Raw genomic sequence first — 12,598 nt, 5'->3', positions numbered from 1 at the left:
AACAGCAGAGCTGATGGGGGGGAAGCAGGCAGTGGGTCATATATAACGAGATGAGAGAGAAGCAGTGCTTCCCCAGGGCCTCCACTCCCCAGCCCCTCAGCCAACCAGGCCTTTGGAATCAAAAGGCCTCTTGCAATGGGGTTGGGTAGGTTGTAGGGGCCGGGAGGGGAGCCAGGGAGACTGCTGACAGAGGGGAAAGCATTTGAAAGAGGAGGCGTCTGTGGTTTGGAAATGGCAGGGCTCTCTAGCCCCCGCCTCCAAAACCAAAACAGGCCTGTCCACCTCCCCCAGTCAGCCACCCACCCACCCAGTGGGCGGCCTGGTCAGCCCTCCCGAGGGTGAAGGTGCCACCAAGCTTTGATGGTACATCAGAGTGACCACAGCCTCAACCCTTCCCAGAAACCTGAGGTGCCCTCAGAGCATGTGGCTCCTCTTTCCTCAACTTTGATTCCTAAGAGTCTCTTCCAGAGACCTGAAGCAACCTGAATGACTCGGCCACCACCCGAGACCATTTGAGTCTGGTCCAGGAACAGGGTCAGCTCTGCTTCCTCGGGGAGATCTGGGAGCTAGGAACCTGAGACCCACATGGCGCGTGTCTCTGTGGAGGAAATCCATGCCTCCGCCCCCTAAGCCAACCATAATGGAAGAGTAAGCCCCCATGCAGACCGATTGGAAGAGTTGCCCTCTGCTCAGCAGCTGGAATGGCACAGTGACAGGGCAGGACAGGCCTCTAAACCAGCCAGGTCTCTTACTGGGAGCACGGATTCCCAGGCATCTGTGTTCATGTCAGCCTGAGGGCCACCGAGAACAGGGCCTTTTGCAGGAGCAGTGCAGCTTTACTGGGTAAAACAGAGGGCTTGCTTCTGCTCTCCCTGAGAGGGTCAAGGGAGAGCAGGACACTTTCACAGCATTTGCTGCTATGTCCTCAGCACGCACACTGGAGGCTGCAGGGGCTGCTGCGCGGGCCTAACTGCTCCAGAACCCAAGCCCACGTGTCATGCTTTAGGCCCGTTCACGGCCGTGCAGCAGGGCAGGGCCCCTCTGATCTGCCTAAGAGGAGGACTGTAATTTTTCCCTGCAAAAGCAACTTTGCCTAGGAAAACTTTAATGATGGCTTCCTGCTGGAACCACAGGCTTTTAAAAATAGCCCAGCTGAACAAAAGCAAAATATGGAGCCCAGGCCTTGCCTCGCCCTAACCTCAGAGCCCTCGATCCCCAGGGGCTGGCGCTGCCCTTCTGGCCACAGCCCGGGCCAGGATTTACCGTGCCCTGCTGGAAAATGGAGCTGGGACCAGGAACAGGCAGGAGAGAGGAGGGCTGGCCTGCAGAACACCAAACTCCTCAAAGGCCCGAGTCAGAATCTGGCTAGACAAGGTTCTCAGGCGGTCTTGGCGGCTCTCCTCGCCATGGTTGGATGGGACTCTGAAAGCTTCCAGGACTTAGTTGATGGTGAGAAAGCCCTGCCTCCGGGAAGAGCTGGCCCTTGAGAAGAGTGTGGGGAAGAATAGCGGAGGCTCCCATGGCTCGTCACCTTCCTTTTGCCTTTGGCGGCCTTTTAGACTCGTCCAGGGCCCGTCCCTGCAGCCTGGCAGGGCAGCCACCTGATAATCCAGAGTGAACAGATGGCCCTCCCACCACAGGGGGCTCTTGGGGTGGCAGCTGCCCCCTCCCCCACTCCTGCCAGAGGCTCAGACCAGGCCGCCCATCTGGGTCCCACTGAGTTGCCATCACAGTTGGGAGCTGGGAGGAGGGGGGCAGGCATCTTAGACCCCGGCCTCCTGCTATTTTCAGCTCATAGAAAGCCTCCCACACCATGCCCCTGTTCAGACACCCTTGCCTTTCAATGATGCACTGCCTAGACCCTTTGGAGCCTCTACCGTGTGCCAGGCATAGCCTAGAGGAGAGAAAGCGTGAGTTTGGGGGGGACCTTCTCAAAGGGTGTGGCCAGGGGGCCAGTTCTGTCTGGCTCAGCTCCTCATGCTCCCTGAAGGGATGTGTGCTCCTCCCTGAGACCTGAGCGCTCCCCTGGGGAGCCTCCACCCCAGAGGCGAGGTTTCAGAAGCACCTCCCTGGAAGCCTGGGCAAGGGCCCAGGTGGAGGCAGCGGACCCTCCCCCCCACCCCCCGCAGGAAGAGAAGCCAAAGAGATCCAGATGCCTGGCCTCCCCACCCCTGTCCTCCGGGGCTTTTCCTGAATTCCTATAAGATGCCTCTGTCCTGGTGCCTGGGGAGACCCTGAGCAAGGCCCTGGAGCTGGCAGCGCCTTACATGGGTGGGACTCACGGGCTCCCCACTCAGGGCTCCATGAGGCCCTGCCCGATGGCTGCACTTAGTGCTGTCACTGGTCACTTGACCACCAGACCCTTGTCTTAAAATGTGTGACCACTTCCATTGAACATGTGTTCCCCACAGTCCTCTTGGGGAAGTTACCTGATCAGGTGATCAGATTAGTGGTTGGGGGAAGCTTCATCAAGCAGGTGCCCCTAGAGCTGCCAGGGGGTGAGACAAGAGGCAGGAGTTCAGGGGTGGAGGTGGGAGAACTCCGAGCAAGTCTGGGGCATGGGGCATGGATGGAAGCACGGCACGTTCAGGGAAGGGGAGGGTGTGCCGTGGGGCCTCCAGACGTCCCAGGGACTTCCTGACTCAGGTCCCACAAGGGACAGGTTCTCTGGCTGTGCCCTCAGGACCCCAGGCCCCAGCCCCCTGGCTGCTGTTCCGGGGCTGGGAAGCTGGGAGAGCCAGCTCTATCCTGCCAGGGTTTAGCCAGGGCACCTGGGGCCCTGGCCAGCTTCTGCACACGCTGGGAGCAGCAGTGAGGCAACCAGCGAAGCAGGGCCAGGCCAGTGGAGGAAAAGATAGGAAGGAGGGCCTTACCGAACCTCAGCTAACTGTGCCTCCTTGCTTCACTCCCTACAGAGGAGAAGTACATCACTGTGCAGCCATACACCAGCCAAAGCAAGGATGAGATTGGCTTTGAGAAGGGCGTCACTGTGGAGGTGATCCGGAAAAATTTGGAGGGCTGGTGGTACATCAGGTAGGAGCCTCAGCGGAAGGAAGAGCGACCTCTGCCACACGGGCCCCAAGCAGCAGAGCTCAGTGCAGAGTGGCCATGGGCACTAGCCGGCAGGTAGATGCTGACAGCAGCTGTGCGCCTGCAGCCTGGACTTGGCTCTGCCTCAAGTCTGCTCGTCTGGCGGCTCCTCTCCCGGGACACGTAAAACAGAGCCAGGGCTGTGGCCAGCAGGGCCCAGGGGCCCCGGCTCAGCTTGCAGGCAGTGGTGCAATCCCTTACCCAGCATCTGCCAAGAGGGTCCAGCACATCTGAATTTGGTTTTCTGTGTCCGGCCTTGGCTGCTGGGCACGCTCTGTAGCTCAGGCCTCCTGAAGCGCTGGCATCCACAGGCCTTGTGGAGGTCCCGGCAGGCAGCCCCTGCTGCCCACAGCTCGACCCTGGGGCCCCAGATGCGGGCTCTCCCGGGCCGTTCTCTGCAGGCCTGGCTCATATGGCTGTAGGAGCCAAGGAGGACCGAGGCCTCTTCCTTCTGCCCCTCCCTCATGCAGAGCCTAGTTACATTTCCAGCTGAGAAACCCATTTGGGAGTGTGGGAGGGGAGTGGGGAGCTTTCTTGGCAGTCCCGGGAGCAAACAAGCCTATGGGCTCACCTCTCCCCTACCAGCCTGCCCTCCAGGCAGTCCCCTCTGCCCTGGGGTTCTGAGGCCAGCCGGCACCATCCCAGGGGGGCCTTGTTCGCAGGAAATGTTTTTGGGTGCTTTGGAAGCGGCTCAGCTGTAGTGATTCCACCCAGTTTCTGACAGTCCCGCATCTGTGGGCAGGATGTATGCTCTGCGCTGGCTCCCACAGTGGGAACGGGATTGACCCAAGTGACCCGGGCACTCCGAGACAGTATCTCAGACCACAGCAGACTGTGGTGGTGGTAAGATGGGGCTGTGCTGACAGGTAGGGTGAAGGTCATTGGCCACATGGGCTTCGGCCTTAATATGACTCGTAAGACAGAGCTGCCCCTGCCCTTGGCCCCATGCACACCAGTCAGGAGGGCCAAGGTGTCTCTTTCTGCTCTGTTAGGTAAGACAGGCCTGTTGCCCAAAGCCACTGCCCTAAACTTTCACGTTCTCTAAGAAACTAGACCCAACCCCCAAAGCCAGCAACCACAAGTCTGCATGGGAAGGCCAGCAAGCATTCTGATGCCGGCTGGTGACCCAAACCACTTGCCTGGTTGTCGACAAGGCTGCAGGGTCTCTTTAGTTCCTAAAAATGACTCAAAGGTCATCTGAGCCGTCTTTTCTAGTCAACTCTTGTCCCCATGGCCTGACTCTTTAGCTAGTGGGGGCTTCCTCTGAAAAAACTTCCCTGAAAAGATTCCACCTTAAGGAGGCTGCCAGACACCCCCTGAAATATGCCCTTTCCCAGCATTCCGGGCTCTGTGTTGATCCTCATTTCCTGTCTTTCTTCTCCCCTCTCCCTTCACACACACATCCCCTCCCTCTCTCCCCATCCCTCCTTTTCCAGTTGGCTTCCCTCTGGAGTCATTCCGTGCTCCAGAGCTGGAAAGCAGATGTGAGTAGAGCTGGGCCCAGACGCACACAGCCGCTCCTGATTCCCCTGCATCTCTCTGCCCGGAATCTAATTTTATCCATGTAACACCAAAGGAATACAGCAGGGTTTGAAATGGGAGTACTCCAGGCAGTGAGCAGGGCTGACCGTCACTCCCATGAGACCCCGCTCCCCATCTCCCCACTGTTTTGATAGAAAAATACCTGCAAAAGCCGCAACAGTTCTACTTCATCTTTTCTCTGAGATGCACGAGCACCAAGTTCTGGGCCAGATGCTGCCAACAGCTAGCCTGTGACCCTCTGTTACTTGCTTTGCTTTTCTGAGCCTTGGTTCTTGGCTCCCATGTAAGATTAGGCATCTTTACGTCTTTTGGTTCCATCCACCCCTGAAATTTCTGTGCTTCTGTCTGCACCCATTACCTTGGGAAGCCAGGCTAGCCCCTTGGCTTCTGTCCATTTGTTAACTGGTGTCTGCCTTCCAACCCCCAAACAGGGGAGGGGGCCAGACAGGTGAGCTCAGGACAGCCTGCCTGTACGTTCCCGTGGTGTGAACATAAGAAGCCACCTCCCACCCAAGCTTTCCAGCATAGCTCAGACATGTTGATAGAATCTTTAGCTTTCACATTCCTTTTTTTCTCTCACCTAATGAACACCCAAGAACAGGGTCAGATTGGGGAGGGGGAGGGATGGTCAGACATCTGGCACAGAGGAGCCATTCCAAAGAGCCAGATGTATCGCAGGGAGCAGACAGGGACGCTGCAACCCAGACTCGAGGGCATTGGCCAGTGACTGCTAGACCAGGAAGTGAGCTGCACGAGGGCTTGGGTAGGAGCTCTCAACACCATGGAGGCAAAAGGAAAAGCTTGTTTTCAGAAGTCATCAAATCACCTCAAATTAAGTCAGCTCTATCATTTGTCATTTGCTCTTGTTTATGGGTTTTTATTTTATTTTCATTTTGTTTTGTTTCATGTTGGTTTTGTTTTGCCGTACCAAAGGTTTTCATTTTATCTAGTCATGTGCTTTTAGTCTTTTCATTTATGGTTTTGGCTTTCGGAATCCTATTTAGAAAGATTTTTTTAACTCCCAAGATTAAACAGACACAGCTTTTTTTTGAAACGTTACCTTTCACATCCATCTGTTTATGGACTTGTTCTGTGAACTTGATCCATCCACCACCCACACAGTAGCACCGATGCCTCACCTACCAGGTCACTCTTCTTTATGGACCTCTTTGTAGTTGCTCTTGATATGTTTACCTTTCTGGATAAATTTTTGCAGCTACTCTATCCCTACAGTTTGCAGAAGAGAAAAAAAAAAATTGAGCTCCAGGGTAGGGACTTGCCAAAGGGCCAGAACTCAGGGCTCCTGCCTCCTCTTACCTGTGCCACTTCTTCACCTCTCTGATAACACTTCCCTTTGCTGGGGCCATCCAGCCAATTCACCACATCCATGCTTGCTCTTGTCTCTAGCGTTGTCCTCTCTGTTGTGAGGTAACAGGCCTATGTGAAGTCTACCTTTTGGGTACCTCAGAACCTGAGGAATCTTCTAATCCTGATGTCCCACATTTGGCTGACTTCGCAGTGAAGGAGAGCCCACACCAAGAGGGATAAGACAGGGATCCCTGGGTGGCGCAGCCGTTTGGCGCCTGCCTTTGGCCCAGGGCGCGATCCTGGAGACCCGGGATCGAATCCCACGTCAGGCTCCCGGTGCATGGAACCTGCTTCTCCCTCTGCCTGTGTCTCTGCCGCTCTCTCTCTCTCTGTGACTATCATAAATAAATAAGAATTAAAAAAAAAAAAAAAAAAGAGGGATAAGACAGAGAAGAAGGAGACAGTGTGGTGTTCTAGGTGGCTTTCCACGTGCCCTCAGTTCTGCTCTCCAGAGTAGTGGGACTGCCAGGTGTCTTGGAGAACATGGGAGAGGCCAGGCCCGATGGAGCCTGGACTGTGAGGTCAGGCAAGCAGCAGTGCTTGGGTGATGCCGTGTCCTGCTCCTCCCCACAGGTACCTGGGCAAAGAGGGCTGGGCACCAGCCTCCTACCTGAAGAAAGCCAAGGATGAGCTGCCGGCGCGCAAGAAGAATCTGGCAGGCCCTGTGGAGATCATCGGCAACATCATGGAGATCAGCAACCTGCTGAACAAGAAGACATCAGGGGATAAGGAGACTCCACCAGCAGAGGGCGAGAGCCCTGAGGCCCCTATCACCAAGAAGGAGATTAGCCTGCCCATCCTCTGCAATGCCTCCAATGGCAGCGCCCTGGGCGTCCCTGAGAGGAGCATCTCCAAGCTGGCCCAGGGCTCGCCAGCCGTGGCTAGGATTGCCCCACAGAGGGCCCAGATCAGTAAGAGCCTCCTTGACCCCTGGCATCCTCCCTGCACAGCTCTTTAGAAAGTGGTCACAGGGTGCAAGGAAAGCCAGAGGGGTGTGCGGGACCCCTGTATCATTTTCTTCCTGAGATCTAGACTGACCTGACCCTAGCCTCACTCCGTGAACTTGTTGCCTGCTCGTCATGAGTAGACAAAGCAGTTCCTCACGACTGTTGCACTGAAGGTCAACTACAGGAGTATATGAGCCTGTGGCATTCCCTCCTTCCCTAGAAGAGAGCCAGAGGTGGTCGCTCTGTAGATCAGTGTGTCCTCCAGGCTGGGAAATAGGAGCCCCCTGCGCAAGGGCGCTTTACAGAGTGACAGCCAACAGGACGTCTTTCCTGGCTTACCCTTCCTTCCGTGTTGCCTCTCACCACTTACTGGAAGCCTAAAAGACTTGGAAGGAATGGCTTTACCTCTCCCCAAGCAGTTTTAGAGGGCATTCTTAGGAACATCCGTCATCCTTACAGGAGAAACCCAGTTACCCAGATCCCCCCAAATCTGTCCTCCTCTGGCTCATGGCATCTTCGGTTCAAGGTTAGATTGTCCTATATTATGAGAAGCCAACTTCTGTTTAGGTCCAGCCATGCTTGAAATCTGGAGGAAAGCTGTTTCTTAGTTTAGTTCTGAACTTGGTTTTAAGCTCTGGTACTTGAAACATTTGGGCGAGCAGTCGGGAAGTGCTTTTTTGAGCACCCATTCTTGCCTGGCATTGTGCTAGCTTCTAGGGATTTGGTAGTGAGCAAAAAATAGACATGGTCTCTGCTCCTAACTTTGAAAATCTGACAGGATAGAGCTACTTACCCTGTCTCTTGAAAAATGCCTCTACGCCTCTACATTATGAAACATGCACATCATTTTAGAGGGCTCATGAATCCCCTGAAACACAGCCAAGGAATCTTAAAGGTCTTTGGTGCCTATAGGGACTGAGAGCATGGGTCTTCCAGAATGTGGGACCACACTAGGAACTTCCCAGGATCAGGAGGTGGCCATACCTAGGGAAGCAGAGTCCAGCATTGTTGCCCATGGCTGGCTGGGGTTTCTGAAGCCATGTTTCTTGTTCTAGGCTCCCCAAACCTAAGGACAAGGCCTCCACCTCGCAGAGAATCCAGCCTGGTATGTGTGCTGAAGTCTCCCTGTTTTCTTCTGGATCTGGGGGTGTACTATGGCAGCTGCTCCAGCTAATTGGCTGGCTCATTTCCATGCCTGTCAGTCCAGGGCTTTTCCAGGGTCCGGCTGGGCTTCCAGCTCTGTGGGGCCAGGGGCAGAGAGGAAAGCGTGGGGATCCCAGCCATTCTGGGGGCCTCGCTGGACAGTTTATATGCAAAAATGCACTGCACTCCAAAACTAAATCAATCCATCCCAGCCACTGCACTGGCAGACATAAACATTTAGACTGGCCAGCAAGTGTGTCCAGCCAGGGCACTGCCAGGGGCTGGAAATGGGGCAGCCATCCATGTGCGCCTGGAAGCCTTTCAGCTTCGCCTTCCTGGCTCTGGAGTATGCGGTGGCTGTGGTGGAGGCCAGAGCCCAGAAGGGCAGAGGGCAGGCAGGCAAGCATCTCGAGGGAGGGGTAAATAGCCAGGACTGGCATGTGCTGAAAACAAGGGGCTCAACTTGCTTGGATCCCTGGCTCCAGTAGCTGAGAGTCCTGGTGTCCAGGCCATCGGGGAAGCAGACATGCACTTGGTGTACTAGGCTTAGAGTAGCAGGGATGCTGGTGGCAGGCCAAGAGCCCCAGTACAGAGAACCATCCTCAGGGGCAGTGAGGTGCAGTGGAAAGAATGGGGCTTCGAGCCTGCCAGGCATGAATTCATATTCCACTAGTGACATTTAAGAAGAGCAAGACCCCAGGCAAGTCTGCTACCTTCCACAAGCCTTAATTTCCTTTTCTGTAAGATGGGGACAGTGGCAGCCATCTCCTAAAGCAGGAAGGATGAAGGGGGATGATGTGTGCAGGTTTCCATTTCCTACGTCATCTGTGGCTGTCGGAGGGCCTGCCTGCCATGCTCGGTGGAGAAAGGTCTCTGGAGTCTCATTGGGTTTTCATAGCAAGGGTCACTGTGATCCGTGACCTCTGCCCTGGAGAGGAAGCAGCAACAGCCCCTGGGCCTTCAGTAAGCAGGTTTTAAGGGTTAGATCCCTCAATACAACACCACAGCGACCCTGCCCAGAAGCCCCAGGAGAGCTCCTATGTCACTGTCCCCTCGAGTTTAACATGACTTAATGGTGAGTTCTCCTGTTCTCCCATCTCTCTCAGCCCCAGGCAGGGATTATGTTCAGGCAGACTTGATTTTGGCAAGAAGGGGGTCATTCCTTCCACACTGACCAAATGCGGGGCTGGCGGCGGCAGGGCTGCTGTTCCCAGCTAGACGCCGCTGGGTACCACCTGGCTGGGCTGGGGCCTGGGCCACATCTGCTCGCTCACACGCCTGCAGGGCCAGGCACCGGGGCAGGGAAAGTGCACTGAACCGTACCCAGTCCTTCCAAACCAGCTTCCTTCTGCCCTTTGCTCACTGTGACCCAAGGCAGCTGGGCTGTGATTGGCAGGATTAGAACATGCCGAGCCGTGGAGGATGTTCCAAGGAATAGGGTGGTGTTTTAGAAGTGGTCAGCTCTGGCTTCTATTTGTGGAGCTCTTCCTGTGTCCCTGGCTGGACCAGAAGTTATATAGCTCAGTAATCCTCTTCATGGCCCATTTTATAGATGAGGAAATTGAGACTCAGAGAGGTCACAGGCTTTGCCCAAGGCCACACAGCTGGTGAGCTGCTGAGCTAAGATTGGAGCCCACATGTATCCAGCTGCGAGGCAGAGGTCTTTTGAGGTCTTCCTGTTACACTACAGCTGCTTCCCTCTCCCTACCCGCCCCCACCCCGCCCATACACACTCTTTTGTTTGTTTTGCGTTAACCCCTTTGTATGATACTGGCTCATACTAAAAGTAATGGGGTGGCACAAAATCCATTTTGACCAGAGTAAAAACCAGATGAAACTAGAGTGTCCTCGCCATAAGGGCAAGGGGCTTGTCATCTTGGCTCACTATTAAATGCCCGGTGTCTGGTACCCAGAAGATGCACGATAAATGTTTGTAAAGTAAATGAACAAGGCTCAGAAGTCTTGGCTGCAGTCAAATCCTCGGTGTCCTTGAATGTCATGGTGAGACATTGGTGTAACCCACCCAGGTTCTACCCTGCCCACAGAACAAAGGATCCCGCGTTCTATCCAGTGCTCACCTGACCATTTGGCAGCATTGCGATGACCCACCAGGAGCTCTCCTGACCCGTCTCCACGCCCCCTCACACTCCTGCCCCTCTCCAAAGAGGGGCTGTGTTTCCTGGCCCTGCCTCTGCAGCCAGATGTCAGCCCTGTGGCCATTCACCTAGATTTAAGGCCGTGGCTCTCCTCCCACAGGGCGATTTGCACAGACTTCGTTACGACGACTTCTGCTTTTATTTTTCATTTTGGGACCTAGCTGTTGACGCATCTATAAACTGGACCTCCAGAGTTGTTGGGGTAGAAGTTACTGCTACTGACTGATCACTTTGATAGCTCAGAGGAGTTTCAAGTGAATCGTAGGTTATGAGTGGAGAGCCTGCTAGGGAGAACCGTCTGACGGGGGAGACAGCCCGAGCTTCAGGTGATGGATCCTTGCTGGACAGGCAGGCGGCCCTCCGGCTGATCAGGTGGGTTTTGCTCACTCAGCCCTTCCCTGCCGCAGGGGTTCCAGCTGCCGAAGCCGCCAGAGCCCCCTTCTGTCGAGGTGGAGTATTACACCATTGCTGAATTCCAGTCGTGCATCTCTGATGGCATCAGCTTTCGGGGTGGACAGAAGGCGGAGGTGAGCCTCGGACCATGAAGCTGAGGGTTTTAAGTCATGCTGCTCAAAGACCTGCCGTGTTTCCCATTTATGCCTTGCAGGCAGCATTGCGGGGTGGGGGGAGCGGGGGGGGGGGTGTGGGTGTGGTTGGCAGGCAGGCAGGCAAGCTACAAAAGCAAGACCCCCAGGGATAAAACTTTGCCTTAAGCCAGTCAGGACCAGAATCCAGGACTCCTGTCTCCAACCAGTGCTTCTCTCACAGCAGGTTCTAAAACATACTGGGGGTGGGGGTAGGGGTGGAGGGGCTGGTGATGGAGGTGCTTTGACATAGGGGGCTTCTGTGGTTGAGCACGTTTGAAGGGCAGTGAGTTAAACAAAATCCACCAGTTGTGTGGTTTTGATCGCAGAACTTCTCAGAGGCCGCGCTATAGGGATGTCCCTGCATCTCTAAGAAAGGACTAAAGAGCAGCGTTGCCCAGACCCATCCGCCCCTAGCACGCTCTGTCTCCCAGGAGTACCTGAGCTGCTGAGGTTCTGAAGAACTCGCATTAGCCAGTGCTGCTGTAGGGAGAATGTGGTCCACGCAGCTGAGGTACTAAGGACCTGGGTTCAGGCCACATCCACACCGCAGGGGCCCCTAGCCTTTGATAGAGTCACTTCTCTCCTCAGGCTTTATTTGTCTCAGCTCAGTGGGGTAACAGACCCTGTGGTGCTCCCTCCTAGCCTAGCATTTATGAAACTCTACTTTGTGGCTATTGCCGGGGACAGAGAAGAGCTGTGACGAGGTCATTTCTCTGGAGTGGTTTTGTTTAGTAATGGAGTTAAATCCGATTAACACCGACAGAACCCTCAGAAGAGCCCTAGGGCAGTCTTCGCCTGTGGGGGAGGTGTCCCCAGTGTGAATGTTTTCAATCCCATGTCTTGGATTTGGAACTAAGTTTCCAAGAGAAATCATTCTGTCAGTGGTGCCTGGGTTTCCAGAAGAGCCTCTAAAGCTCCAAACCGTCATACCTTAGGATCTACCCAAGCTTAAATTTTAAGTATGGGGTGGGCTGGGTGAAGGAAGGAATTTAGAATCAAAGGAAGGAGAAAAATCTTTCCTCTTTGGTGGGGGCTGCAGAGGGCTGGTCTCAAGCAGAGCCTACCTTCGGCAGCCTCTATCTCTCTTCCTTCCCTGTCCCTCTTCCCCTGGTGCCAGTTTTTTTCATTCTTCCCCACCCCTTCCCCAATACCTCCTCCAGGAGTGTCCCACAATCCCAAATTATCTTCCCTTTATGTGCCCCAATCCAAATACTGCAGCACACCCAGCACCACAATCCTAGCCTTTAGCCAATCTCAAATAGCAGTTAAGAAGCTCCTTGAACTAGTTTATACTAACATGGAAATGACTGACAGCCCCTCATCCTTCCCATAGGAAACCATTTTACCTGAAGAAATCCTTTCAGCCAGTGGATTTCATTGGGATCCCACATGCAGTGAAATGACCACAGGCAGTGGGGCCACCAGGGAGGTGTTCTGCAGGGAGGCTCTGATCTCAGGCCATACTTCCCAGTTCAACTCACCTGCATCTTCCCATTTTCTTCTGACCTAAGATACTTTTTTTTTTTTTTTTGGTTCTTTTTTCCTTTTATTTAAAGCATTTAATTATTTATTTTATTCATTCATTCATTCGTTCATTTGTTTGACAGAGAGAGAGAGAAAAGGAGTACGGGAAGGGTAGAGGGAGAGGGATATTCAGACCCCGAACTGAACAGGGAGCCTGACATGATCTTGGGATCATGATCCAAGCTGCAGTCAGACACTTAACCTACTGAGCCAAGAAGGTTGACCTGAGATACTTTTTCTA

At 54.3% G+C, this 12,598-nt stretch overlaps 1 protein-coding gene across 7 annotated transcripts in view; it reads left to right on the top strand.

Annotated features, from left to right (window-relative positions):
* Positions 1 to 12,598, top strand: part of SH3PXD2A (SH3 and PX domains 2A) — a 230,006-nt gene that overhangs the window by 212,931 nt on the left and 4,477 nt on the right. For all 7 annotated transcript variants that reach the window (XM_072739898.1, XM_072739897.1, XM_025993170.2 and 4 more), the window contains 4 exons: positions 2,916 to 3,033; positions 6,574 to 6,911; positions 8,003 to 8,052; positions 10,654 to 10,773. In XM_072739898.1, the coding sequence (XP_072595999.1) occupies positions 2,916 to 3,033; positions 6,574 to 6,911; positions 8,003 to 8,052; positions 10,654 to 10,773 (626 nt within the window). The remainder of the gene's footprint in view (positions 1 to 2,915; positions 3,034 to 6,573; positions 6,912 to 8,002; positions 8,053 to 10,653; positions 10,774 to 12,598) is intronic.

This window comes from Vulpes vulpes, chromosome 15 (assembly GCF_048418805.1).
Source record: "Vulpes vulpes isolate BD-2025 chromosome 15, VulVul3, whole genome shotgun sequence".
NCBI classification, from domain to species: Eukaryota; Metazoa; Chordata; class Mammalia; order Carnivora; family Canidae; genus Vulpes; species Vulpes vulpes.
Note: the sequence above shows the minus strand (reverse complement) of the source record. Positions and strands in the feature narration are given on the sequence as shown.